General features: G+C 49.8%; 1 protein-coding gene across 8 annotated transcripts in view; it reads left to right on the forward strand.

Annotated features, from left to right (window-relative positions):
• The window catches only part of SAMD11 (sterile alpha motif domain containing 11), a 179,538-nt gene that overhangs the window by 104,767 nt on the left and 46,895 nt on the right, over nt 1-27,876 (forward strand). For all 8 annotated transcript variants that reach the window (XM_054009060.1, XM_054009052.1, XM_054009054.1 and 5 more), the window contains 2 exons: nt 1,875-1,999; nt 23,172-23,264. In XM_054009060.1, the coding sequence (XP_053865035.1) occupies nt 1,875-1,999; nt 23,172-23,264 (218 nt within the window). The remainder of the gene's footprint in view (nt 1-1,874; nt 2,000-23,171; nt 23,265-27,876) is intronic.

The raw sequence follows: 27,876 nt of genomic DNA on the forward strand, positions 1-27,876 counted from the left end.
ATTTGTCCTCTGTACCCGGCATCCCGTTATTGATATACATGATTATAAAGAACCGATAATCACTTCAAATTAATCTCATAAATGATTTAAAACACCAAAATATTTGCATAATACATCTTAAAGGTGGCAGCTCAAAGAGGATAAGACTCAAAACTGCTTGGGACAGGGGGAAAGGGGCTTCCCACTCACCTGCGGACTTGCTTAAGTAATTAGCCTTCTGCTTGCGTAAGGGGGAATTTGCACTGGTTTAGTGGAGGAAAATAAAGCAGTGGAAGCTAAAAGGCTTTGAGATTTTGGCCCCGAGATGGGAGGGGGGGAGTAATGGGGCAGATGACAATGGCTGCCGAAGCAAAGTCTGTTTTTGTCTGCTGCATCCTGTGAAAATCTGGAGCCAGACGCCTGCTGAAAGTACCTCTGTCTAAAGACTTTCTGTCATAAACTTATCTGATTAGCAGAGAGCTAGACGACAGATTAGCCCCCGCTTCTCCACTGGGGATGGGCTCTTTGGAGCATTTGAGCAGCTCTGTGGTTTTTCCTCGCTCTGATGGCCAGGGGGGTGGTGATGGGGGATATTTAAGGGGAGATGATTGCTAGGTAATTCTGCAGATAATGCACCCTCTGAGTTGCCCTGGTGGTCACAGGTTAGGACGGTCTCCTCCGAGCCAGCGAGTCGGTGGTCATGTGCTGTGTGTCGCAGACACACAGAGCGGGTGCACTGGTCATGTGAGTAACAGTTGTAAGGGACCCTCTGACTTTCTTTTTTTCAAATGCCTTAAACCAGATCTCACGGGAAAAAGTTATCATCCTTTGGCTGGAGAGAGGACGGAAAATAGCTACCGTGTTTAGCATAGGACAGGCACTCTGTGCTAGAGACATTGGTGGTTTAACATACAGCATTAAACAAAAATAGATGGAGAATTTCCAGTGTTGGCTTCTAGACATACATATGTATATAGAACTTTCTCTCTCTCTCATGTGTTGTATATTGTCTGTATTTATGTATATCCATATCTGCTTCCTCTCTATGTAAGGTATGAAAACAGAAGGTTTGTAATACAGTGAGTTTGCCATCTTAACTTAGTACTTGCTACTGTGAACATTTTTGCTCTCTCTCTTTCTCATGCATTCCGTATGAGGGTAAAGAGAACATTTTAAAAATATTTGAGCTAAAGTGAGCCCACTTTGATGCAGCTTTGATGCAAGGATAACAGTTGAAATAATATTTAATTGCTCACTGTGTATGTTCTTATCCCAGAAGGAAGGAGTAGTTATTTTGGTATCAGCTAGACTGATGGGCTGAAAATAGGACTTATAAACAAGGTTGTATTCTTTCACCCTGGGCCACAACTGTGGCTGAGTCTATGGTAATTCTCTGCATATAAAAATATTATGCAAGAAAGTAAAACAGACACACACACTCGCACTCTCTCTCTCTCTGGAGGAGCTGAAAACCTAGCCAAGTAGCTGTCTGTTAACTATCATCCATCTGTCAATCATTTGAATTCCAAGTTTTTGTCAGTTCTTGAATAGTCATGCCTCTTTCTCCGGCACATTTTTGGTACTTGACTTGGGCCGTGTGTTCTGGCATAGGGGAAGCGGGGGTGCTGGCCTCTGCAGAGCTCTTTGCTGGGCGCAAGCCCAGTGCTTGGAAAGTGCTTTACTCTACAGGGGCTTCCCCGCCCCGAAAATGGAGGAGGTTGCCTAGGAACTTCAAGTGGGGGAGGGAGGGAAAAATCTTCCTCATAATTCAGAAATCTCTGGGGCAAACAAAAAAAGACGTGCGCACGCACGCACACACTCTCTCAGACACGAAAATCAATTATAGGATGGTAAATAGGATATCCTCAACTTGGCGTTTTTCTGCTCTGTTGCAGCCGTGATAACGACCTCTCCACCATCATCTCCAACCTGCATCAGAGCCGCCAACTCGTTATGCCAGAGACCCAGAGTCGCTGTGAATTCAAGAGAAACAGCATCGACGTCGGCTTGGGAGCAGCAGGTAAGCAGCCAGGGCGCCTGGCTCTTTTGTCCTCATTCGCTGGGAGGAGGAAAGTTCCAGCTGCGGCTTGGGTTCGGTTTGCTGACTTCCCTCTTTTCTCCTCTCCCCTCCCCCACTTTGGCCAGCCGGCTTCATTAAATTTCAGAGCAAGGCACGCGAGTCTCCCAGTATTCGTGGACAAAGATGAACATGGAGGGATATATATATATATTTAGGAAGGTTCAAGTGATGCGGACGTGTGAGATTTCAGCTCTGTTTTATTCTCAGATCTAGTGGTCTGTGTTAAAATGCAGGGGAGGAGAGCACTCCAGCAAAGAAGTGAAATGTCCCCCGGGTTAGTGGCCAGTGATGCAGAAAGGCCTGGCGCGGAGAGCACTGTTTGATTTGTAATTGCATTAATCAGAGGCTCTCCATGCTGCCTCCGTCCCTGCCAACTCTTTGCAAGGATAGTTGCGTGGCTCAGTACTGCTGCCTGACCTTATGGAAGTTCACCTGGCTTCCCCTTACTTCTCGTGCTGAACCAGAGACGCTCCAGGAGAGCCGGGCACTGCACCCCTCTGGATGTCAGCATCAGGGAGGAAGTGATGGGCAGGAACACCCCGGTGGTGAATGTGCCTTAGTCAACAAGTGGGGCCCTGGACACCGGTGACACTGTCAGTTCTGTCTGTTTCTTGCAGAATCAGTGAATTTCTCCCGCAGGATGGTTAGCGGCTGGGAGAACCATTTGGGGTTTGGGTGGCTCGTTAGCCCTTGCCATTCGCATCTGAGAACCAAGGCTGGTTTCGGATTTCACTGACGCCGGTGCCAATCTTCAGTCACTTTACTCACCAGAGTTGCTCTAGGTTGACGCTGATGTAGCAGAGATCAGAAATCTGGACATTAGACAGAAAAGGGGCCACTCGCTCCAGTGTAAATCAGGAGTGACTACACTGAGTCCAGTGGTAAGTAGAAGAGAATCCGGCCCACACTGGTGTGTTTTTAAAAGCTGCCAAGTAGGGAGTCTTTTCGGGTTGTTTTGGAGGGGTTGTGGTCCCAACAAGCAAATGAAGCTTTCCTTCTCAGGAACTCTTGGTCTCTGAGCGGTGCTATTTAACTTGTTCGGTTGGGTTTTTTTTAAACCACTCTTGTGAGCAGAGTGTTGATGTTAATGTCTTCTTTAACGCTATAGTTTTTGGCTGTTCGTTTGGGCCCTGTCATTAAAAGGCAGATTATTGTCTTTCTGTTTTTATTCTGCTGGTCCCCAATCTGCCAAAGTCAGAATTTAGATGCGTCTGTGTATGTTATTAGGGTCTTTGCTTGAAAGCCGTGCATTTGTGCGTGCATGTAAATCATTGGCATTGATTATGCAGCTTAATCCAGAATCTGGTTTTCACTGCAGGATGCAATACAAAATGAAGGATGCAGAGGGTGGGGGAGGGTGTGTGTGCACAATAGGGAAGGTGCAATACTAACAGGTGCAGCTGGTCTCCTTCGTTATGGCTAGCTCCAGCTGCCATTACAATTAATGGAAGGATTCCTGGTGACGCAGGTGGGAGCTGCCTCAGGCCCTTGGGCCCCAATTCTGCCAAGCACATAAGCATGTGCTTGAAGTGCTTGGCTGAATTGGGGCCTTGGTTTGCTAATGCCTGGGTGAGTTGCCAGTGCAGCAAAGAAAGCGAAACAAACTCCTCCCATGGAGAGAGCCCAATGCAAACTTTTCAGATGTCTCCTCCCCAGCCCAGACGGCTGCTGACTGCTGCTGGCATGGGCTGGTGCTTGGTGAGCACAGGTTTGCAGAGTCAGGCCCCAGTATGTTCAGAAATGGGGAAACCAACATTTTTAATGTGAGAGGCAAATTTCCTCCAGGAGGAATTTTAATGTGTGAAACTGGACATTGACAAGAAGAGAATTGGCAGTGGCTCCCTTCCGCCCAGCCCCTGCCCCAAGAAGGAGCTCTTTCTTCTCAGCCTGGTCAGACCCAATGAGAGGGGTTAAACCAAAACCCTAGAGATGCCCCCCCCCCCGGACGTTGGGGGGAATTTCAGACCCTGATTTGAATTTAGCAGGTTGGCCCATCTCTAGATAATGGGTTGAAACAGGGTCCTGGTCCTGAGCTTTGGGGAAATTTGGTTGTTGGGTCCATGCTTTGCAGACTGGGAGTCTACATAGTTCTACCCAGATGGTGGGCACAAGCATTTAAAATGTGTGATACTCCTCCTGTCTTCCCGGCCGCATCCCGGCCCTGCTCCACAAATTACTCGGCAGCAGGTGCATCTAGGAGGGCAGCTCATAGACTTCACCTTTCGGCTGGAATCCCTCCTTCCTTTGCAAATTGCACTGACGGACCTATCTCTGAGCTGTATTCTCCTGCACTGCTGCAGCCAAGAACCAAGGGGCTGGCTCGAAACGTACCTGTGTGACCATAAGTTGATGGAGACAGTGCTGTCTAGTGGTCAGAGCCTGGGATTTTGGACATCCTGGGTTCTCTTCCCCTCTCTGCCACTGACTTTGTGTGTGTGACCTTGACCAAGTGACTTGGTGCCTCAACTGACCTCATTTGTGAAAACAGGCTTAATACTGTTTACTTTGCGGAGAGGTTGCCAGACCTAATTGAGGCTGATAAAATGCTCTGAGATCTGTAGCTGTGGAGAGGAGCAAAGTGTGCTCTGTTTGTTCTCAGCAACACGGTATGATGACAAGGGAAACAAACAAAAAATAATCCCAACCCCCCCCCTCCTCCCCCGGAGGCATCCAGAATCCCAGAGGTGGGGAAAGGCCTGGGCCTTGATTGATTGGGTTGGTGTTAGTGCAGTGGCAAAGCCTGGCTCAGGTTGTATGGAACGTGTGAGCTATGAGAGAGAGGCACTGAAATAGGCCTGTGTTTCCTACAAGGAGGGACAGTGAGAGGCCGCTGAGCACGGGACGGCGCCTTTGAGGATGGGATGGATTCTAACAAGAGTTCACCAGTGGGGGAGGAGGTGCTGGGGGAAACTGGGAGTATGAAGGTGGGGGCAGGAGGGTTGCTGTGGCTCCACAGGGGCAGTTTAAACCTGATCTTCCCTGCTGTTTGGAGGCAGGTCCCTTGTAGGAACCATCTCTGCCCAACTGGGAGCAGAGCCTGACAGCTGTCTCTACACCACCTTCCTGCTAGCAGATTCCCTGATGTGGCTCAGACAGGGTCAAAGGGAATGGAAACTCTGGGCCCTGCAAGGAGGAAATGCCACAACTGATTTACCACCTGTCTTGCTTTAAACTGAGTGCCGGGTTAGCCTGGAGGCTTAGCTGGTGCGAAATCTACTTAATAATGATGAGAGAAAATAATGTTGAGCGCTCCCTGTGGTGGTTATTTATTGTTTGTATCACAGTAGCTACAGAGATCAGGGCCCCATTGTGCTAGGCGCTGTACGTGCACCTCGTAAGAGAAGTCGCAACCCCAGAGAGCTTTCAGTGTGCATCCAAAAGACGGAGAAAGAGTGGGAGAAAGGAGGTATTGTTAACCTGCCTGTGGTAGATTCTGGCCACAGAAGCTGCAATACCATATATAATGCCTTATAGTGCCCCACAAAGGTGGCGTAGAGGGGCAAAGTCACTTGCCCAGGATTATAGGGCAGATCAGTAGTGGAGGTCTCCTGACTGCCAGTTCCCCCCTGCTCTCGCCACTAGTCCTTGTTATTTCTCCCCTGCTGGCATGCAGGGGTTGCAGTCTGACTGCAGGGATTTTACATCTGGGGTTGTGTTTTCCCTATGCAAGTGTTCCATGTGTGTGGTGAAGACAGGAGGTTTGTACAGCACCTGGTCTCTGACTAGGACTCCTAGGTACGACAGTAGTGCAAATAATAAATAATAATAATAATAATAGGAGATCTGGTTGCGAATCGCTCACAGCTTAACTCTGTCTGGTTCTTTCCCCTTTTCTTGAACCTTGAAAACATAAAACAAGGCAGAACAAACCCCACCTGCAAAAAACAATACTCTGGTCCAGCCGTCATTTCTCAGCAAGACAGAAAGGGCCCCGAAAAGGCAGGTCTAACCCAGGCTTTTGCAAAGACAGCAGAAGAGGAGGCCGAAAGGCGTGTGCTGATAAAATCTAATTGCCCTATCGATTGGTTTCAGAGCCACCATTGGCAGCAGTAATGATTGAGATATTCTTATGTGTTTGATGCATGTTAGCTGCATCTTGCTGCTCTGGCCCCACTGGGGACCTTCAGATATTACAGAGATCTCTTAATCGTGGCGCAAACCTTTGTGTGCTGGATCCGCTGTCCAACACGGAAGATTTATGATAATTATTATCAGTGCTGCGCTTGGATTTCTGCAGGAGCCAGCTTGGTGCCCTGGGTTCCAAGGAGGAGCTGCCACATTCACACTTGCTGGTCATTCACTGGCTCATAGAATCCATCCCCGCTCCAGCTCAGGGTTTCCTCCGCCTCCCTCCCTTTTCTTGCTAGTCTTCGTTCTTTCCTCCTTTCCTGGCCGGGCTAACAAGGAGAGAATGAAGTGTGGGGTAAAATCCCCAAGCCCCACAGTGTGTATATCCTGCCCTTCAATGTGTGTATGTTCTGTTAGCTGTACGGAGAGTTATGCTCATGCACCGAATGGGGGTTAGATGGCTAACGCCTCCATTAGCCCCCAGCCCCCGCAGTAGGAAGAACAGATATTTCAGCACCTGTGTCTGTTCCCCTGTTCAGCAGCCGGAACACAGGGCTTCCCATTCAGAGGCCCTTTGAAGAACGAGGCTGAGGCCAGCAATCCAGATGTGCCGTTAGTGAATGTTTGAAGGGAGAGGGAAGTAGCTGTTGCGAAGCCCAAATTTAAACTCCAGGCCCTGACTGTGCTCTGTGTAATGACGAGGTAAATCTAGAGTAACTCGCAGGCCAGCAGAGTCACCCAGACCAGAAGCTTGACCCCATGTTCTCCAGAAATGGTTCCCAAGTCCCCTGTCACAGTCAGTGGCCTCAGTTCCGCTCTTGGTAACTGTTGTGTAGATGGAGCAGCTTTCCTGAGCTCAGGGGAGTCACTCTGGATTTACAGTGGGGTAGAGAGCGCTCATGGCCCGGGGACTTTTATTTAAGCGAAATACTAAATAATAATCCAGGGCCAGATCCCCTCACTCTCCTCTGCATTGCTCAGCCCCTCCCTCAGTGAGCAGTCCCCTTGGAATAGTCTGCTGGGCAGCGTGAGGCTGGCAGAATCAGGCCCTAAAGGAGTTTGACTTTGAAATAGGCTCTCGAAGGGGAAGAGCTCTGGTCTCTGCCCCCCCGCACAGCACCCCAGTTCATCGGGTTGGTTGATGGCTTGGCACACAGGCACCCCTGCTCAGCACTAATATTGGTGATTTCCGAAATTGAACACAAGAATCGTTGATTCTGGCAGCAGCGAACGCGGCATAGACAGGGGCATTTAAATCTCCGCTGGTTGTGCTGCTCTTCACCGATCAAAATGATGTTCAGATGCCGTGTGAAATCGAGAGTATGTCTACACTGGCAGAGTTAGCCGTAGCTCTTATCCAGGTTTTAGCCTTAGCCCTCCCTGCCATCTATACAGAAAAACCTCTGGCCCAATGCTTTCAGCCTGGCTTAGGTTACCTGGCGGGCAGGGTAGGTTAGAACCAAGCTCCACTTTCGTTTGGGTTGGAACCCGCCCACTTTGCAGTGAGGACTCAAGGCTAAAGTACTGGACTGCTCAGAGTCCTCCAATGCCTTCCCACAAGCCCCCTTCCCCCCCACAAGGGACAGATAAGTTTTCCCGCAGTTGACTGGGAAAGAATCCTAGAGCATCTCAGCACAAAGAACCATGGGTTATCTCCCCAGACACACACAAGCAAGTGCAGGAACAGTAAGGACACAGTGATGTAGGGAGGGATAGCTCAGTGGTTTGAGCATTGGCCTGCTAAACCCAGGGTTGTGAGTTCAATCCTTGAAGGGGCCATTTAGGGATCAGGGCAAAAATTGGGGATTGGTCCTGCTTTGAGCAGGGGGTTGGAGTAGATGACCTCTTGAGGTCCCTTCCAACCCTGATATTCTATGATAAGGCTTTGTATTGGGGATGCTCACACCCAGGCCCGGCTAACCCGGGTGCCAGTCACCTGGGTTAACTGTACAGTGAAGGTATAGTGCTATTGGGAAAGTGTCCACAGTTGATGCCCGGCTGTACTAGTCCCGTGTACATAGCAGGGGTCAGTGTATTCCTTCCTCCCCCACAATTTCCCTCTTTCCAAAGCCCACTGCCTCCCGACCTTGAATTCTGCTGTGTTCCCTGCAAAACGTCCTGTTCCCTCCCCACGATGACATTCAGCAGTGTTTAACGCAGCGGGGTCGCAGCCGCGATGTAACATGGCAAATGGAAAAATATTGGGACTTGTCCGCCTTGGAAATGCGCGGAGGCCGCCTGTGCTGGGGAGATTCGGTAAGAGGCTTAGCAACATATGAAAAGGTAGAGCGAGAAGGGAGGGGGGCGGAGGGCAGCCAATGAGCCTAATGAGAATATAAAAGTAGTTTCCAACTGGATCAGATAAAGATGAGGCAGCAGGCAAGGTGCTGCGGTGGCACGAGAGAGGGCTTTGCCATGAGAGAGGATGATGGCGCAAAGCACTTTTAATCTTAATTGAGAGAGAGAGAGAGAGAGACGCAGAAGGATGAGCAGAGCCTGACAAAGGCACCGCAGCAAAGCTGACGGTTTGCACATCAAACACAGACTTAGAGCCCCTTTAAGCAGCTCGCTGTGTGTCTGTAAACAAGTCCAATCCCCTCTATCCAGTTTGGCTCATGCAGCCTGCTAGGGCATGCGGGAGGCGGGGCGGGGGTGACAGCTTTGCAGATCCAGTGGCTGACAGACAGGTGGTGGAGCTTCTCCCTTCCAGGCTGGCTTCAGGATTTTTGGGGGGGGGGGGGGGGGGGAGGGGGCACCCGTCCTCTTGGGGAGCGAAAGGTGCCATCTCCAACCTTGCAATCTCTCCTCTTCCCCGACAGCCCCTTGATATCCAGGCAGCAGGAGCCCCACATAGTCCCATGGATTGGAGGCCCCTCTTCCCAATGATTCCAGGGCCCTTCTGGGTTGCAGATTTTGAGGGTCTTGAAAGCCAGCTGTCTCCCTACCAGGAGTGCCCACAGAGAGCGCCGGCTGTCTTTGGAGATGGCTGGTCTGCATGGGCAGAGACTCACATTGGAGGTCCTGGCCTATCAGGAACAGTATCCTCATCCCAGTGTCCCAGGCTATAGAACCAGATGCAGCTGCCATTTACCCGCACCGTGAATCCTGTATAACTCTGTTTAAACCAGATGCAGAATGTCTAGACAAGTGGGGCAAAGGCAGTCTCCCAAATTTCTGTAGGGCTTATTCTCTCTTGGTCTCTGGCCACAGACTGTGAATGTTGTTTTTCGCCCAGTTTATAAGTTACATTTGATAACCTTTGCGCAATTAAAGTTTTCTTTTATTTTCTGTGGCGAGTTCTCCTTGAAAGATTTCACAGAAGAAAAATACTTAGCACGTATGAGGTACCGTTCATCCATAGATGATGATGACAATACCTAGCTCTTAGATAGCACTTTAGGAAGGGGGATATTGTTATTACCCATTTTACTGATGGGAAACCTGGGGCACAGAGAGGGGAAGTGTCTTATTCAAGGTCAGACAGGGGTTGGGTTGCAAAACCAGGAAACAGTTCTCCAAGTCTGGTGCTCTGGGCTATGCTATGAAATATAGCGTAATCAGAAGTGAACATTGAATAGACATGTGTTAAAAATTGTTGGCGTTTTTCAGGAAGGGGTGTATATGTGTGTGTTAGATCCCTCATATTGATTTTCATCCAAGAATGTGTGTGGGAGAGTAGTTAGATCCCTTATATTGCTCTCCACGGGCCTGATCCACAACTCAGTGAACTCTCAGTGGCATGATCCCCATTGACTTCAGTGGGCTGTGCATCTAGCCAGGCAAGAGTTAACTCGGGCCAAGGATGTTGTAGCTAATGATTAGAGACAGATCTGCAATGAATGGGCTGTTTTCTGAGCCTGGGATAACGAGCCAGGACACAGGCATGTTTTCACTTTCCAAAAAAAAAAAAAAAAAAAAGAAAGAAAAGAAAAGAAAGGGAAAAAAAAGGCTTTATTGAATTGCTGCCTTAAATTGAGCAGAAAATCAGCTCCAAATGGGCAGAGGAGGGTGGGAAGCCCAGCCACCTTTGTGTACACATGTTATCATGAAGGACAGCTGTTTACCTAGGCCGCATTGGGGACAGACCTCAGTCACCACCTCAGACTTCAGCTTTTGATCCGGGGCTGGAATTGCAGATTCCTCCTCTCTTTGTGCTCCTCTCATGTTCTATTTCTGCTGAAGCCTGTTGGGAGCTGGAGATGACCGGCGTCTGCTGGTGGTTGCGTCCTGCTTTGCATTTGAACCGAGGTCTTGGGAGGTGACGGAGCAACATGCAAGCATGTGGTGGAAGTGCAGTTTGCTTCCCTGCACTGCAGCATGGAACTCATGGCAGCATGGGCCAGGGCACAGGGCATGGGATTGGCAGTCAGGAAACTTGGGCTTTAAACCTGGTTCTGCCACTCATTTGCTATGTGGCCTTGGGCAAGTCACTTACCCTTTTTCTATCTCATTATCTTCATCTGTTAAAAAAAAATAGGGGGGTGTCTTCCTGTTGACTTTAGCAGGCCTAAGATCAGGCCCACGTCCCTTGTATGCCGACACAAAGGGGTTTGTTCAGTTTTCTGTGGCTACCTGCGGGTTCCCAGCGAGCTCAGTGCTCCTTTCCAGGTGGTCAGTGGATCCCTGCAGAGAGCAGAGGTCAGGGCCTGATTAACGCATAAGCAAAATGAGTTTAGGGAGGTTGCTCTGCTGAGTCCCTGGTGGACATGAGTAATGTTTTCATGATAAACCCGCCTTGCTCTTAGCATGGGGAGCTGCACAGAACAGGCTCCAGAGGACGCTGGCAGACCAATCAGCACACAGCTGCAGCCCATGTGACATCCTCAGGGCCATATAGGTAGTATATATATTGTGTGGATGTGGCACACACAACGCACAGAGAGCAGCCTATGCGGTCCACAATGGTAAATAGGTGGAGAAGCAGTGCTCTCTAGCAACATCTGAGTGAGGAGAGCCAGGAAGGCTCACGCCTGGATCTAGCAGGATGGAGTGGCTGTAGCTGGGGCAATGAATCTTACTTTTGTGGGAGGAGGCAGCCCTACGGGGAAGAAATCCACCCAATTCACTCCCAACATGACTTGTATTTTGGGAAGTGAAATAAACCAGTGGTTCTCAACCATGGGGGTACGTGTACCCCTGGGGCTACGCAGAGGTCTTCCAGGGGATACATCAGCTCATCTAGATATTAGCCTAGTTTTACAACAGGCTACATAAAAAGCACTAGCAAAGTCAGTACAAACTACAATTTCATACAGACAATGACTTGTTTATACTGCTATCTATACTGTACACGGAGATGTAAGCATAATGCTTCTATTCCAATTGATTTATTTTATAATGATATGGTAAAAATGAGAAAGTAAACAATTTTTTGGTAACAGTGTGGCTGTGACGCTTTTGTATTTTTATGTCTGATTTTGTAAGCAAGTAGTTTTTAAGTGAGGAGAAACTTGGGGGTACGCAAGACCAATCAGACTCCTGAAAGGGGTACCGTAATCTGGAAAGGTTGAAATAAACAACACAGACTCTCATCCTCTCCTTAAAGATCCAGAAAGAGCGAGATTATCCCGCTTCCAAAACTAACCCTCCCATCTCCCCCAAAAATACCAAAACAAAATTCTTTCCCCAGGTGTTTTACAGGCAGCTAGTAAAGAGACGAAAATAAATCATTGGAGCTGTGACATCTCACTGATGTTATATATAGAAATCCAATATGGAGTGTAATGTGGCACCTGACTTGTCCACTCTCGCTTGCTGCCGGGGAGCGGGAAATGAATTGCTTCTCCCAGCCTCACCATGAGTCGATAGATTTCAGCACCGAGATTTTATCCTCCCCAAAGTGTGTGCTCGTGTCATATGTATATTTGTGTGTAGGCGTGCGAATAAGTGCACGTGTGTGTGTGTGCATATATAGTACGTGTCTGTTTGTGTGTAACTACATACATATGCCTAGGCATGCACATTTATATACGTATGTTATCAGAAGTGGCTGCTGTGAAGTCAATCACACCATGCCTGGAAATAACGGTACCTCTTGCACTAGTGTGTAGGTTGGCTTGGAGCTCTTTAATTATTATTTTTTTCACAGTATGTCAATGACGAGCTTACATTGTGATTAGCTGCCCTTGCAGAAGGCGTTGGGCTACCTGTCTGATCCTTGCTTTCTTTCATGCAGTCATGGTATGGTTCAGCAGCTTGTGGAAAGGAGGGGAAGTCCTCCTTTCTGGAGACAGGCCTGGCTTGGGGGTGGTTTGTTTGTTTGTTTTTTGAGAGGAGTGACCCTGGGGAGGCCAAGAAAGAGTTTTTTAAAAAACTGCCCCTGCCATTCAGATCAACTTGGCTGAAGAAGCCCTGCTGGGGCGTGAACTTAACAACAGTTGTGAGATCCCTCAAACTGGCAAAAACCATTCCAGGCAATGCTTAGAACTAGCTGCCTTTCCAGGAACTAGAGGGTCCTCTCACTGATGCCCTCTTCAGGTCAGTTCGTGCATCAGCACTCAGCCCCGCCATCTGGAGTCAGCGGGAAGCGATGTGTGGTGGTTTCAGAGGAGCTTTCGTTGTCGCCGTTATTGTGGGCTGTGCACGTTTTCCAGGTGTCTTTGCCTGTACAGGTAGACCCAGGCTGCAAGAGCTCCCTAGTTCACAGGTGAGATCCCCACCCCCCCATTCCCAGTGGAACAGAGCAAAGACACCCCTCCACCCCGAAGGGTCCAACGCCTTTCAGTGATTACTCGGGTCATCAATAACATTCTGTGGCAGAAGCAAACTTCTAGCCTGCGGTACCGATCGAACCAGCGGGGAGGCGTCAGCTGTGAGCGTGTGGCTGTGGGGAGCTGGCTCATCAGTGAATTCTCCTCCCCCCCACGCCCTCTCCCCAAACACCGGAGCGTGGTATTGAACGCTGCCAGGGGAACTTGTCGCTGCTGCGCTCTTTTGCACTCCGGAGCCGCGGCATTGGGAGTGGGGGGATTGTGGAGGGGAGAGAGCTTTAAGTTAACCCTTTGCTGTCAGTAAAAAGAGGGGAGTCTGTCTAGGGTGACCAGATGTCCTGATTTTATAGGGACAGTCCCGATATTTGGGGCTTTGTGTTATATAGGCGCCTATTACTGCCCCCGTCCCGATTTTTCACATTTGCTATCTGGTCACCCTAAATCTATCTGTCTGTTAAAAGTTTTCAGCTCCAGAGTGTCCTTTGTTCCTCATTTCATTTCCCTCCATTTACGTGTCTCTTTTCCTCTACCGTTCTCTCTTTCCTCCTCTATCCTTCCGTTCCCCCTTGCTCTCCCTTGCCTTTCTTTATTCCTCTTTCCTAAACACACTTTCCTTCCTCTCTTCCCTTATTCATCTTGTCCTTTCTTTCTTCCTCGCACATACACTTTTCTCCTTTTCTATCCTCCTTTCTCCCCTTCTTTATTCCTCTCTCTGCCCTCCCTCTGTCTCCCAGTGAGCGCCTCGGGAAGAAGACAATTTGAAGGCTTTCCGCTCTGCCCTCAGCTGAGGGGCTCTTTCTCTCAAGCCAATCAATGGCAGCCTTTCAGCCCCAGTGGGGCTTGGCAAACATGAGATCAATAAGTTATTAGCACCATTCTGTCAGCTGTAATGTGGAGATTGATCGGGGCCGGGTCTCTTGCATGCTGCCTGGCACTTCCCCAGCCTGATAAAGATGACAGATTAAGGGAATAAGAAAAAGGAATTAAGGAGTCTGGCTGTCAAAGCTGTCACGGGCTGGAAGAGCGCTGTTTTTTTCAGGGGCTGAATGAGTGCAATCGGACGTTTAAACGGTGCTAAGGGTACAGCACCACCAGCAGCTCTGTCTGGAATCACTGTCTTTAGCATTCACCTTTGAGAGCAGCGCAGCGAGGTGTGTGCACAGGCGCAGCAGCTGTGCAGGGCGTTTAAGGGAATAGCAGCTCGCTGGCATGGGCCACACACACGAGACGCTTCGTCTCTGTCAAGAGAGGCCACGAGCCAAGGCTGCGCTGTGCTCCCCTCGCGCTCGCTTGCTCTAGGAGGGCCTGGCTTCCAGCCACGCTTGTGATGCTGCCGGCCAGCACGAGCGAACACTCCAATGCCATGGTGAGCTCGCCCCGATGTCAGAGAAGGGGAAGCTTTGGGGGTGCGTCTTGGGGCAAGGGAGTAATTGTGGCAGGTTTTTATCACAGGGTGGGATGGGTCCGAGAAATCAGAAGGGGAGCAGCTCTCTGAAGGATAGTTGCAGACATGTGGGCGAGCTTGCAGTGAGCGCGCTCAGCCTAAGGAGGGGGAGGCAGGATTGAGGTCTCTGGGATCATGGCACTCTGTGGGATAGTGCTTCGCTGCCAGAGCATCTTTCACGCCATGACCTTGGAGCCCTCTGCTGGCACTGATTATAGCTCAAACTGTCTTTGTGAGGCAGGTACAGGGTCAGAATACCCATTTCACAGACAGGTAAGCTGAGGTACAGAGGGCTTCTTCAGAGCAGCACAGAGAGACAGTGGGTCACTATCAGAGATGGGAATTGAACCCAAGAGTCCTAACTCTCAAGCTGACTGCCCTGACCACTAGACCACGCTCCTTTCCAGAGCTGGGGATAGAACCCAAGGATCCTGATTTGTAATGACTCAGAAATAATACACTCCTTCCCCGAGCTGGGGATAGAAGCCTGGACTCCAGCCTCCCAGTCCCCCTGCCCTAACCACTAGACCTCCCAGCATGTCCTCCTCATATCTTCCCTGAGAGGGGGTGGAGCTCACAATTGCTAACCAAGACTCTCTGGGTAGCGTATCAAACGAGTTCGGTTGTCTCTCTCAAGCTCAGCGTATCCTCTCTGTGAGTGGTTTTTATACTATGAATATTTACCACCTTTTTATGGCTCGGTGTGCTCTGTAGAAATGAATTGCAAAGGGAGGTGGGAGACAAGGGGGCGTTTGTGCACGTTGGCTCATAAGCAGCCCTGTTACAGGCAGATTGGAGGCTGGCTCCAGGGTGACCTGCACCTCCCTCTGCCACATTCCTTGGGAATCTTAGTATTTGGGCTGGGCTTTGAGGCACTTTGCTGCTGCTCATGCAAAGCAAATGGACACAGACAGCTGGTGACTGACAGGCCAGTGCTGACATGCTGTGCAAGAGGCAGAGTGCCTGCTGGGTACAGCAGAGAGCTGGGATTCGGGAGAGACCTGGGTTCTTTCCCAAACTTGGGGAGGGAGCGTTGATGGGTTAGAGCAGGGGTCGGCAGCCTTTCAGAAGTGGTGTGCTGAGTCTTCATTTATTCACTCCATGTTAAGGTTTCGTGTGCCAGTCATACCTTTTAACGTTTTTAGAAGGTCTCTTTCTATAAGTCTATAATATAGAACTAACCTATTGTTGTATGTAAAGTAAATAAGGCTTTTTAAATGTTTAAGAAACTTCATTTAAAATTAAATTAAAATGCAGAGCCCCGCAGACCGGTGGCCAGGACCCGGGCAGTGTGAGTGCCACTGAAACTCAGCTCGTGTGCTGCCTTCAGCACACGTGCCATAGGTTGCCTACCCCTGGGTTATAGCATGGGACTTGGGTCAGGAGTCCCTGGGTGAAATGCCTCGCGAGATGCAAGAACGGATCTGCGCCCCGAGCTATTCCAGTTCTCTTCCCGACTCTGAGGCTGATCTCCCTGCAGGAGCTCCCGTCTCTTCCAAGGGAGAGTCAGGAAAAGCCTGTCCAAATGGCGAGAGAAGGGGAAAGGATTTTAAGAAAATAAATAAATTAAGAGTATGTCTACATTGCAGTCGAAGATGTGATTGCAGTTCGGGTAGGCAGAGCCGTGCTAGCTTTGATCTCGCTAGCGATGAAGATGCAGTAGACCAGGTGCCAACTTTCTTCTTTTCCGGTGGGTGCTTCACCCTGAGGCTCCGCCCCTTCCTCCAAGGCCCCACCCTCGCTCCGCCTCCACTCCGCTGCCTCCCGCCCACCACCGAACAGCTGATCGGTGGGTGGCTGGTGGGTGCTGATCACCCACTATTTTTTTCCCATGGCCGCTCCAGCCCCGGAACACCCATGTAGTCAACGCCTATGTGCAGGAGCACTGACCCCGGTGCAGGCTAGCAATGCAAAGTACATAGCCAGGATACCAGATGGGCTTGTACAGCCCACGCAGGGTCCGTGCCACCACACCTTCACTTCTGTTTTTAGCTGCGCTGGCTAGGTTAAAGCTAGCTCGGGTTTGCCTACCTGTGTTGCAGTCAGACCTCTGATGGCAGTGCAGATGCACCCTGAGATTTTGTAATGCCAGACCGTAATCTGGCCTATTTAGTACAGTACTGCATGTTCAGCACCTCATAATGGAACTGAGCCAGTGGGAAAGAGAAACCCCATCTCCTCAAATACTCCATCCCAGTGCAGTGCCTCCCAGGGGAGTTTCCTTTGTGCCTGTCCCCTATCACCATTTTAAAAGTAGTTTGTTACAGGGGACCCGAAGGTTTGGGGAGAGGATTCCTGGCTCCAACATTTGCAGAACCCCTGGTGTGTGCTAAGAACGGTCCTGAGCCAGAGAGCTTTTGGATCCAGGCCCAGATCTGTGAGACTTGCTGTGCTCTCATCTCTAGCTAGAAACTTGTGACGACGTTAGCAAATTTTTATCATTTATATTGCGGTCATGGCTAGGAGCCCTAGCCAGCGCCCAGGCCCCCTTTGTGCTAGACACTGTTCAAACACAGAACCAAAAGACAGTCCCTGCCCCAAAGAGCTTGCAGTCCAGCGATACGACAAAAAACAACAGGCGGAGACAGGGAGACGGAAACCCAAAAAAGCAACGATAGGCAGTGTTCTCACCACGCCAGCTGCCTTACCTAGCAAAGTCCTCTCAACCAATGAGCTGCCTGTTGGAGGGATGAAACCTTCCACCTCTGGAAGGGTGCAAAGAAATTGTTTCCAGATCAGCCCAACGCCGCACAATTGCACTGCTGCTGTTTGGGGTTGAACTACAGGGTTTTCCCCTCCTCTCTGCAAGAAGTAAACCTGTGGCAACGTCTGCTCATTATACTCCCCAGCATCGGGATCCTGCCTTCCAGAGACCCTACTGCCTTCCTTCCCCCTCTGCCCCCACCTTCCCTGAATAATTTTTTTCCACACCCATTGCCCTCAGTTAAATTATGGCCCATAATTCCCATGACCTTGTGCTTCACTCTCCCTTTGTTCCATTGATTCCTGCTGGTGAGGGGCAGAGCTGATCGGCCGCAGGATTCCACACTGCTGTGCTGAGCCCACCCTGTGCGGCCCCTCGCTCGTCTGCCTTTGTTGTTAGCAGTTCACGGCCCGCTGGGACTCAAAAAGCTGGTGTTGCGTCTCGGTTTCAGGGCAGACCAAGAAGCCTGTCGCCAGGGCGGCAGCCTCCGGGATCCCCACAAAGCTGTCACCCGCTGCGCAGGGACAAACTGAGCAGCTGGGCTGGAGTGAGGGTATTTCCGCAGGCTGCATGCACCGGAGGAGGAAAAAAGAAAGTACTGAGAAGCCTCTGAGACCTTTCAGGCTGGTTAGTGGGAGCTGTTTGTTATACCGAGGACTTGAATTGGAAGGGTGGGGAGTCAGGGGCCTGGAAAGACGTTTGCCCTTGTTAGAATAATACCGAGAGAGGAACAGCCGGTTTGACTTGTTACATGTTCACCAGCTGAGCCTTGGTTGCCCCCGTCTAACCTGGCTCGGTCCCACTTCGCTGCATCACGGGTTTCTGCAGCACAAGCAGTGCCCTGGCTAGGAATGTCGGAGCGGCTCTCTAACCCTGCCCCGTTCGTGGTCACACTCTGCACTGCAGAAGAACCAAACGTGGCCCCCGGGCCTCCCTTCCGTCTGTGCGTGGGGAAAGCTTGCGCCCGCGGGAGAGACACCCGATGTGTGAACCTGCTGAGTGACTTGTCACAGTGATTATCCGCCTCCTTCCCCTGAGCACGAGCCCAGCCCTTCTGCCCTGTACTGTGGGGGTGAGGTGGCTCCCCTTGGAAAATCACAGCAGAGAGCTGCAGGAGATGGTGGCACTGACTGGCATGGACTTCCCCGGCTTAACCGCGATGTTAGCTCAGAGATCCCTCTTCATAGCTCTTGCTGTTAAAAGGCTGTTGGAGGTATTCCCTGCTCCCCAGAGCAGCCCCAGTTCCCTCACTTTATCTGGGGGCAATGCATCTCAGACTGGCCTTGTGGGCTTGCCATGGGTTCAGCCATCCTGGGTGAGCCAGTGCATGAGCGCCTAACCTGCTCCAGCGCGGCCCCCTTGTCGATATCAGCATGCGGCTGTCCCGCGTCTGCACTGGCATTGTGTCTGGCCATGAGAAGCAGGAACAGCTATTGGGACCGGTATCCTGTGATCCATAGCGCCACAGCCCGCTGCACTGCTCTGGGCTCACGTGCACAGGGTGCTGGGGGGCAACTTTTCTGCCCATGGTGGGAGGAAGTGGTCTAGGCCTGGGAAATTTGTTTCCTGGCAGGCCCCAAGGCGGTGTGGGGGTGGGCTCTTACATAGATCCTGCTCAGCCGAACAACCAGGGCTGGCAGTGGCTGCTTTCTGTGGAGTCAGTGTTTCTTTGGCGTGCCCCTGCAAAAGCTGCTGCCAAGAGACCGTGCCAGGTGTTTCAGAGGCGGCTTTTGGCCTGGAGAAGACGAAGGCGGCGGCTTGCAGTTACAAGCAGAAGCCCTACAACATCAGAATGGGACCATGTGGAGATGGAGGCGTGGATGGAGCTGATACTGTTTTTCGTCCGGCCCCCCCGCCCCCATGCGGACCACTGCCTCCGGCCCAGGACCACAAGCCCCAAGTGGTGGAACTACATGGTGATGGGAACACAGGAGGGCCAACCGTGAGCCCAGAACTTTCTCAGGAGGAAAACTGCCATGGCATTTGAGCTCGCCAGGGCCCCTGAGTGGCCAGGTTGGCAGGAGAGAGCTCCTGCAGCTGAGCCCGAGGGCTGGCCAGCCCAGCCTGCAGGCAGATTAGTGAGCTCAGCTGGATTGCAGCAGGGATCTGCTGGGCACAAGGCAGCCAGCGGGCCGGCTTTTAAGCTCAGCAGCAGGTTGCTGGCGGCTCAACCCTTACGCCTACAGCTGCGATCACGCCTGTGCCAGCCTTGCTCCGAGCCTTGCTCCTGCTCCGCTCCAGCCCTGCTTGTGCCCTGCCCCTGAGCTTGACTCCTGGTTCCTGACTCCTGCTCCAGCTGCTAGGCCCGGCTGATCCTGGTTGTGACACAGACCACGCCGAGAGAAGAGGCCATGACAGCCCAGACGTGTGTTGCTATCACTCTGCAGAAGCTGGCAAGCTTGGATTGTTACAGATCTGTTGACAATCAGTTCAGGGTAGGCAAATCCATGATGGGTGCAGTGGTCATGGAGGTTTGCAAGGGAAGTGGTGCAGGTAGTGCTCGCCCTCTGGGTTGGAAAAATTGGAAATATCCCTGAAATAATTGCGGGGTTTGAATGGCTGGGGTTCCCGAGCTGTGCAGGTGCGATTGATGGGATGCATAGACCCATCCTATGCCTGCCATTTGAAGCAAGTGGGCACCTTTAACAGGAAAGGATACAGCTCCACTGTTATGTGGTCCTCAGTCTTTTCCATACTGGGACCCACCCAGGACCCCCCTCATTCAGCAACATGGGAAGGACAAGATGTTTGTAACTCCCGGACACTTGGTTGTGTCTCCCCTCTCACTGAGACCCCCAGTGTGCCAAGACACCTGGGCTCTGTTCTCATTCTGCTGCCGTTGCCACCAAGCCAGGGGGAAACTTGTTCAAAGTTGCAATTCAGGATCTGTTTTTTTTTCTCCTTCCCTCAAGTATGCATCCAAAAAGCGGATTTCGATAGGCCACCCCTGGTGTGGAATGGTGTATTGGAGTGGATGGATGGGCGGCAGGTGCTGGAACCGGGCACATATTCCCCAGATGGGACTGGTGTGTCCAGGCTATGTGCACAGATTAGATATAGAGAGGAGAGGACCAATTCTCCTGTGCTATAATATGAAACTTTGCATTACATAGCACCTTCTACCCAAGGGTCTCAATGGGCTTGACAATAGTAATGAATGAAACCGTTCAGCTCCCTCTGTGAGGTGGGTTTGTACCCCATTTTACAGATAAGGAAGCTAAGAGCAAGGATGGTCTTGTGGTAAAGGTACTGCCAGTGGCCTGGGATTTCGGAGACCTGCGTTAAATTTCTAGCTCTGCTGCAGACTCCCCGTGTAATTGTGGGCACATCGCTCTGTGGCTCTGTACATCTCTGTTCTCTGGCAATAATAATTCCTTTCTCATCCCCATTGTGAGAGCTTAGACTGCAAGGTCTTTGGGGCAGGGACTATCTTTCATTATGTACATGTACAAGGCTTAGCACAGTGAGATCCTGATGTCCGCTGAGGCTTCTAGGCATTGCTGTAATGCAAATACAGAAGTAATAAGGAGACCCAGAGAGGTCAAGTGACTTGCTCATGGTCAAATAGTCTGTGGCAGAGTTGGGAATAGAACCCAGGGGACTCTCACTGTATGTACACCCAGGCACGTGCCTTAACCACAATTCCATCTTTCATTCTCATTGTCTAATGTGATGCAGTAAAACATGTTTTAAATGAAAAAAAAAAAAAAAAAAACCCAAAATACTAAATGCAAAGTTGGCTCATCGTTTAGCAGAGAAGAGATTTAATATAATGGAAAGAACTCCCACGCTGAAAGTGTAGCAAGAGTCTTGTCATCTTCTTTCCCCCCTAGCTTTTTTCCATCCTTTAGGTTTCAAAATGGAACATGCTGATTTGACAACAAAATAACATTATTTAGAGGTTTTTGGAGCCTCAGGACTGTGCGTGGATGTGAGATACTGGGACAGGGGCTGCAGGTCTCACTGGCGTTAATATGCTAACATAGCATGTCTGGAGAGCTGGGTTCAAATCCTGATTTGGTCACAGATGGAAAATAGTGAGCTCTACCTAGAGCATGACCCTAATCACATGAGTGTGTTTGACCCGCCACTGCATTTGTGCACATGGTGCTTAGGAGATTAGGTGGTGGAGCACCCTCTGAGAGCAGGTCAAAGAGCCAGTCACTCGTTGATGTTTGGACAGCAGGTACCGGGGGCGCTGCCAGTCAGGAGTGACGTGAGGCAGGTCAGAATGAACGCGTGTTGACAGAGCTGTGCGTATGTTTGTGTGGTTCAAGTAGCAGGGCAGAGGAGGGACTCGAGATCATGACTGAGGTGCTTTGGCAGAGCTGCGAAGTCATGGATGCTTACTAGTGCTGCATAGAGCCACTGCCCTAACCCACCAGTACCTGTAAGCGTGTCGCTGATTCCTCATTTGAATCATAAGCACCATCTCTTCCCCAAATGCATGAAATCAGGCCGTAATGTGATTCTGCCCTCCTGGGAGTGGTGAGCTGAGTATTGGGATTTTGTTGTTTTGAAACTGCAAATGCTGGATGAGAGACGGTTAGAGGTTCTTGGCCTCCAGCTCCAAGGGTTTGCAGCATGCACAAGAGTATAATGACCAGGAAAATTAATACTCAGAATGAGGAGTTCCAGATAGTTGGGGAATGGGAAGGAGAGAGAGGCACTGTCTTGTGACCGGGCCAGGTACTCCTTAGTTCCTTCCGAGTTGGCTCTGCTCCTTGACACTGTATGTGGCAGGCCTTTGTTTCCCTTTTGCAAAATGCACATGACAATCCCCCACTGAAGGCTGAGTTAAGGCTTGAATTTGGAGTGCCTTGAAGATTTAAGGTCTGTCACTCTCTTTGAGTCCATCCTTTCTTCAGATTGCCACCATTTCATTGTATTTACTTTGTTTTTCGGTTATGGATGGCTGCAGATCTTTGCAATGCTTCCAAGCACTGGTTGTGTTAACAGCCTGGGTGACAGGGTCACAGTGAGATAAGATCAGAGGCAGCTCATGCTCTTTAAAACCTTGAAATGCCACTTGTAACTTTGCAGAGTTCTAACATCACTCATTGGATAAAGGCATTTCCTAGCAGGTTCTGCCCCCCACATGTTAACTGTCTGTTCTCTGCAGCACTTGGACTCTTGTCAGCTACAACTCCTTCCACTGTGTCTCCCGATAAACAGAATGCCAGCTCAGTCAACTAGATTTAGCTAGCTGAACTTAAATTAATGCGGGGTGACTTAGCGCTAAGGACCCTGGTTTGGATCGAGATGCCATGTGGAATGGAAATAATGTTTTGTTGTGTTAAACAGTGGTGATTTGAACTGTAACATTTTTTAACCATAAGAAAGGTTGCATGCAAAGCGTCTGTGCTTTGCTCGTGTTGACTTGTAGACAGGCACAACATATATGCTCTCAAATATGGTACTTGTTTTCAAGGTTTTTTGAGATGCTGCATCTTTAACAAGCCCTTGATAAATGAGAATTTGATGCTCACGGTGACAAACTGTCTCTTCCTTCCTGCCCATATGCAACTTCATGCTTTCAGTTTCCCCAGCATTATTATGGGAGGATATTGATTTTAAATCTGTTCAGGGGACGCTGTAATTGTATATTAGATATTTTGCGTTGGCTCGCAGGGCTGCACTAATGCAAAAGGCTCGAGCGTTTCCGTACAGTCTAGAGGGAGAAGATTGCTAAGGACCTTGAGGTTTTTAGGAGGAGAGAGAGAGAGAGAGAGAGATACTGTGGTAGGAAGATTCAGAGGGAATTGTTTTTCTTCTTCTCCCACCCCCTTTTTCCTCCCCCCAGTTGCTTTGCATCAGGGCATGAAAGGAGTGGAAACACAAGAGGGACAAAAGGCAGCCGAACAAATGATGAAACTCAGTAAGGAAATAAACTAGATTCAGAATTTACGGCTTAAAATCGTTGCATTGATCACTGTTTGAACAGTCATTACATCCCTTTGGACTGCATGATTAGGAAAGCAGATATGGGCTTTCAAGATGATGATTTTTTTTTCTTTCTTTCTTCCCCCCCCCCTCCCCTACCCTCACCCATAGCCTGACTCTATGTTTGGGCTGCAAAATGCGAAATAAGTCTCTGGTTGATTCTGTGAAAGGGAAAGAAGTGGAGCGTTATCTGATACTCAGGTCTCTCATTTCTGTGTGTGTGTCTCTCTCTCCCTCTTCTAGATGAAATTTTAGGCAGGAGAAGAGTATGTTCTCCCAACAGCAGCAGTGAGTGTCCTTTAGAAAGCAAGAAAACCCGAAGCGAGTCCCCAAAGGGTAAGTGCTGCTTCTCTCTCCCCTCTCCCCGCCCCATTTTCTTTTCTTAAGAACCTAACTTAATTGAAATTAATGAGGGAGGGATGCGAGATGCTGAGTAGGAGCTTTCAGTATCAGTGCTGAGGATGTGCGAGGAAGGCTACCAATGCACAGTGTTCTCTTCAGCTAAATGGAGGGAAGATCAGTGTGTGTGTGTGTAATTATCTCCCTTAATTAGACTGATTATTTTACGGTTTAAAAACCAAGGCAGGAGCTCCTGAGGTGGGTTAGGTTCGGGGCGGGGGGGAGGGGTGTCTTTTTCAGCAGAGTGCCTTGGTTTGGATATTTACTACAGGACACGCACTGCGTTATCATGTTGGCATCTGCTTTTTTGTGTGTATCTAATTATGAGTATAGTAAAAGTCCAGCTAGATAGTCCTTCTGCGTTGATGAAGTTATTCCTCTATAGATGGAATCTGTAGAGTTGAGGGGGGGGGAGGAATGTTTTGTTTTTAATTTTAGGGTTTTTATTTAAATCTCCTGATTTGTTTTTATGCCTCCCTGCCATAAACATGATTTTAAAACTTTGTTTTACGACCGGCAATGTGGAATGGGTAATGGAGCCTGCAGTTAATGAGTTCGTCTTGGGGTTGCGTAAATGAGAGTTTGCAGGCTGTTCACTTAGAGGCTTTGTTGTTAAGGTCAGACTAATTAGCTGTCAGTGATGCCCACCTCAATCGTTATTGCTTAACCTGCGCGCTTCTAGCCATTTCCAAAAAACCCCGTCAGGCTGGCTGCCTGCAAGCCAGGTCTTGTTTCATGGGGTTGGAGTCCAGCAGCTGAGCTTCTTAAAAAGGAGTGAGGGGGACTGAATACACCCCCATGTTAACCAGACCAGATGGTCTCCAAGGGGACTTCAGCATGCAACGTTTTACTGTGGAACGTTCACGGCTTCCTAAAATAATACCTCGTATTGCGCCTTCTAGCAGTGCCTGGTACAGCACCTAGGATGACACTCGAATTCTAAGTAATATTCTTTTATGTCATCCCCTCCCTGCCTCCTATCCCAAAATTATGATTAGAAGGGCATTAGTATTCCAAAAGTGATCCTTGTTGGCTGCTAATTGGTGCGAATAGTGCCTGGTACAGTAGCTGCTAACATTACCTAGTAACATACACTCATTCTTAATCATTTTCTTTTATGTACCCCCTTCCTGCCTCTTATCTCCAAATTGTTCCAGTTAGGAATGCATGAATGGTCGAGCAGGAATTCCTGTCAGGTGCTAACAATACCTGCTGTAATGGGTACCCCAGCCAGTACCATCCACTAGGCCTAAATTATTTCCTTTCATTTGTTCACCTGCCCACTTCCTGTCCTCCTCTTGCCCTCCCCTCCCCGAATTACCATCAGAAGTTCCTCTATATTCCAGGAGGAATCCTTTGTGAGTGCTGAAATGCATTTATTACACCGGAGCTTTCGATTTCCAGTATCAGGCTATGCAATACCACGCCACAGTTTGCCACAGCTTCCTTAAAGGAGTTAGCACACTCTGCCCACCTTCAGGCTTCTGCTGACTCTCTCTCCTCTACCCTTTCTTATCCATTGCATGCTCTGAAAATGGATCAAGGTGGTAGCAATTTAATCTCTCTTGCGGAGAAGCACCTAAGCTTTAATCAGGCTGTTCAAGACCAGACTATAGTTTCTGGATCTATGACTCTTATCCCTACCCCCCCAAAAGGGTCCCATTCTACACAAATGAGAGTCATTGTCAGCACTACTTGACTTCGTTGGTTGCAGTATCAAGCCATAAACAATCCAGTCCTAGCAGAGATGGGCCAAAGCCGTCTCTTCCCCCCCCACTTCGGAGGTTTGAGTGAAATGAGAGCCAGATCAGAGCCAACCCTTATTTTTGCATATCCACCCCCTGGTCCACTTACCCACCTTTGCTTCTTTCTAAATCCTGCTTTCTCAACCAGAATCATTTAATCGGGGTTTCCCTCTGACTCATTCAGTCAGGGTTTCCCCAGAAGTCCTAAAGGGTGACAGCTCCACTCCACTTTCATTTTCTGCCCCCCACTCTTTCCTTTCCCTGAAAGCCTTCCCTGACTTTTAAGCTAGGCTAACCTGAGACTGACACAGACCTTCTAAACTATATGGATCTCTTTTAAACCTCCGAAGTTCTCCCTCTTCTGATACACACATCTTGAGATTGTTTAGTGGCAGCTCTTATCCCCCAGGTACTGTACGAGGCCTTTGACACACGGGGATCAGCTCTGCACTAGCTTTCACTAAATAGTTAGGTTCCCCTGATCAGTGTCAATGGTGTTGTTTTTGTTGTGTGTAGATTAGAGGAACTATAGACTAGGGGAACCTGGAACATGCAAGTTACCAGAATGGATCAGGCCAGTGGTCCATCTAGTCTGGTATTTTGTGTTCACCAATGACTAGTACCAGCTGTTTCACAGAAAGGTTTATAATCCTCATAAACACCAGGCATGGACTGTCCTACCCACAGGGAATGGTTCTTCCCAATCTCTGTCACTTAGGGTATGTTTACACTGGAATGAAAGACCCACAGCACAGCTGCAGCTGTCCCAGGTCAGCTAACTCGGCCGTACGGGGTTCAGGTTTTGGGTTAAAAATTGCTTTGTAGACGTTTGGGCTTGGGTTGGGGCCTGAGCTCTGGGACCTCCCCCTTTGTGGGGTCCCAGCCCAAGCCAGAACGCCTACCCAACAATTACGCAGGTCAAGCTCCATGAGCCCGTCTGCTGACCTGGGCCAGCCAGGGGTGTTTAATTTCAATGTTTGTGGCTTATGCTTTGGGGCATACCAGTTTATGTCCTTTTAGAACTTAACCTATCTACTGCAACGGTGAATGTTCTCATTATCTCTGCAAAGACTCATTCTTTGAATCCTGCTGAGCTCTGACCTCAAGGATATTGTTATTTATTTATAATGTATTTGTATTGTGGTGCCGCCTAGGAGCCCTCGTCATGGACCAGAACCCCATTGTGCTCGTTGCTGTACAGACACGGAACACTATCTTGTGGCAGTGAGTTGCTTGGAGAGGCTAGAGAAGACATTCTCATGCTTCTTTTGAATAATGTGGGCCTCTTGTTAATTGGGACATTTTCTTGTGGACGCTTCCTGTCGCGTTCACGGTCATATAACGTTCCTAAGGTAGCACCAGCAGTTCTTTATATGGAAAGGCAACTTGCGGGAAGTGTTCAACGAGTTTCTCAGTGTGGATGGGGGCCTTGTAGGGAAGCACATCTTCCACGTGTGTACAGGAAAGAGTGAGAGGAACCATTGCCCAGTGGTTAAGGCACTACCATAGGACTTGGGAGACCTGGGTTCGAATCCCTGGCCTTGTAGGGAAGCACATCTTCCACGTGTGTACAGGAAAGAGTGAGAGGAACCATTGCCCAGTGGTTAAGGCACTACCATAGGACTTGGGAGACCTGGGTTCGAATCCCTGCTCCAATCCAGGTACTCAGATACTATTCTGATGGAGGCCAGATAAGTGCCTAAGATAGATATTGAAACACTGGCTCAACATTTTAGCTCTGCCTGCCTGCATTGCAAATTCAGCCGTAACCAAGACTTTACTGTAATTTGACGGTGGGATTAAAACACGCCGAGGGTGCTGTCTGTGCTGCAGAAGGGAACCACCCTTTAACTGTGTCAGAACAGCCACATCCATACCTCCTTGTTGCAGGATTCCCCTGCGCTTCCCCCATCAGATGGGATTGGCTCCCCCCAGGGTGGCTGACAAGCTGCTAAGCAACCCTGGCAAACATGTGACTTTCCAGGAGTATTAGAAAGTGGGCACCTACCTGTGTTGGGTTATTGAGACATGGTGACCTAGAACCTGTCTTAGGGTGTTTGGTAGGAGAGGGAGTTTGTGCGGCTGGGACTCGTACATGCATGTGCAGGTGGGAGATGAGTGGAAAGAGCCCACCCATCCCTTAATTAGCTAAAGTAGTGCTGGAAAGGTACCCAGGCAGGGCTTGTGCAAGAGCAATGCAAGGGCACACCCTGAGCAGAGTCGGCAGCTCCTGGACTGCCCCAATCTCCCTTTCCAACAGTGGGTGGGACGCTTGCTGCTTTCAGCAACAAAACTAGACAGGAGTCGGGTCTGCCAGTTCACAGTTGTGGGCAGTGGCACCAGTGAGGGAGGCAAAACGCTGGCCTGAATTTCCCTGTCCCTCCCCTAATCCCCTCGCAGCGTGGCACCTTGCAGTGCTTCCACCTGCCCCAGGCACGGCTGCCTTAGGAGCCAGGTGAGCTAGAGGAGATCTATACCTTCCGGTGGTTCAGCTAATCTTCCGGGGTCTTTTGCTCAGGTAAAGTGGCCTTTGGCGGCTGCTCCCCTGCTTTGTGTACTCTGCCTCGGCCCTGTCTACAACCCCATGGGAAGGGCCTATCCCATATATCACATGCCGGCCCTAGATGCAGCTGTCACTCCGGGCACGGCAGCATTGTCTCCAAAACGGCCTTTTGACCGGGAAAAGTGACTCTGTTCCTGCAGCACATCTTGAGACACCATGGCTGCATCTCACAAAGCAAGGAGAACAGAGGCAGCCGAGGAAATCACTCCTTTCCTCTGACTGAGTGAAAAAACACCTGTAG

The sequence above is a fragment of the Malaclemys terrapin genome, chromosome 19 (genome assembly GCF_027887155.1).
Source record: "Malaclemys terrapin pileata isolate rMalTer1 chromosome 19, rMalTer1.hap1, whole genome shotgun sequence".
Taxonomy (NCBI): Eukaryota; Metazoa; Chordata; order Testudines; family Emydidae; genus Malaclemys; species Malaclemys terrapin.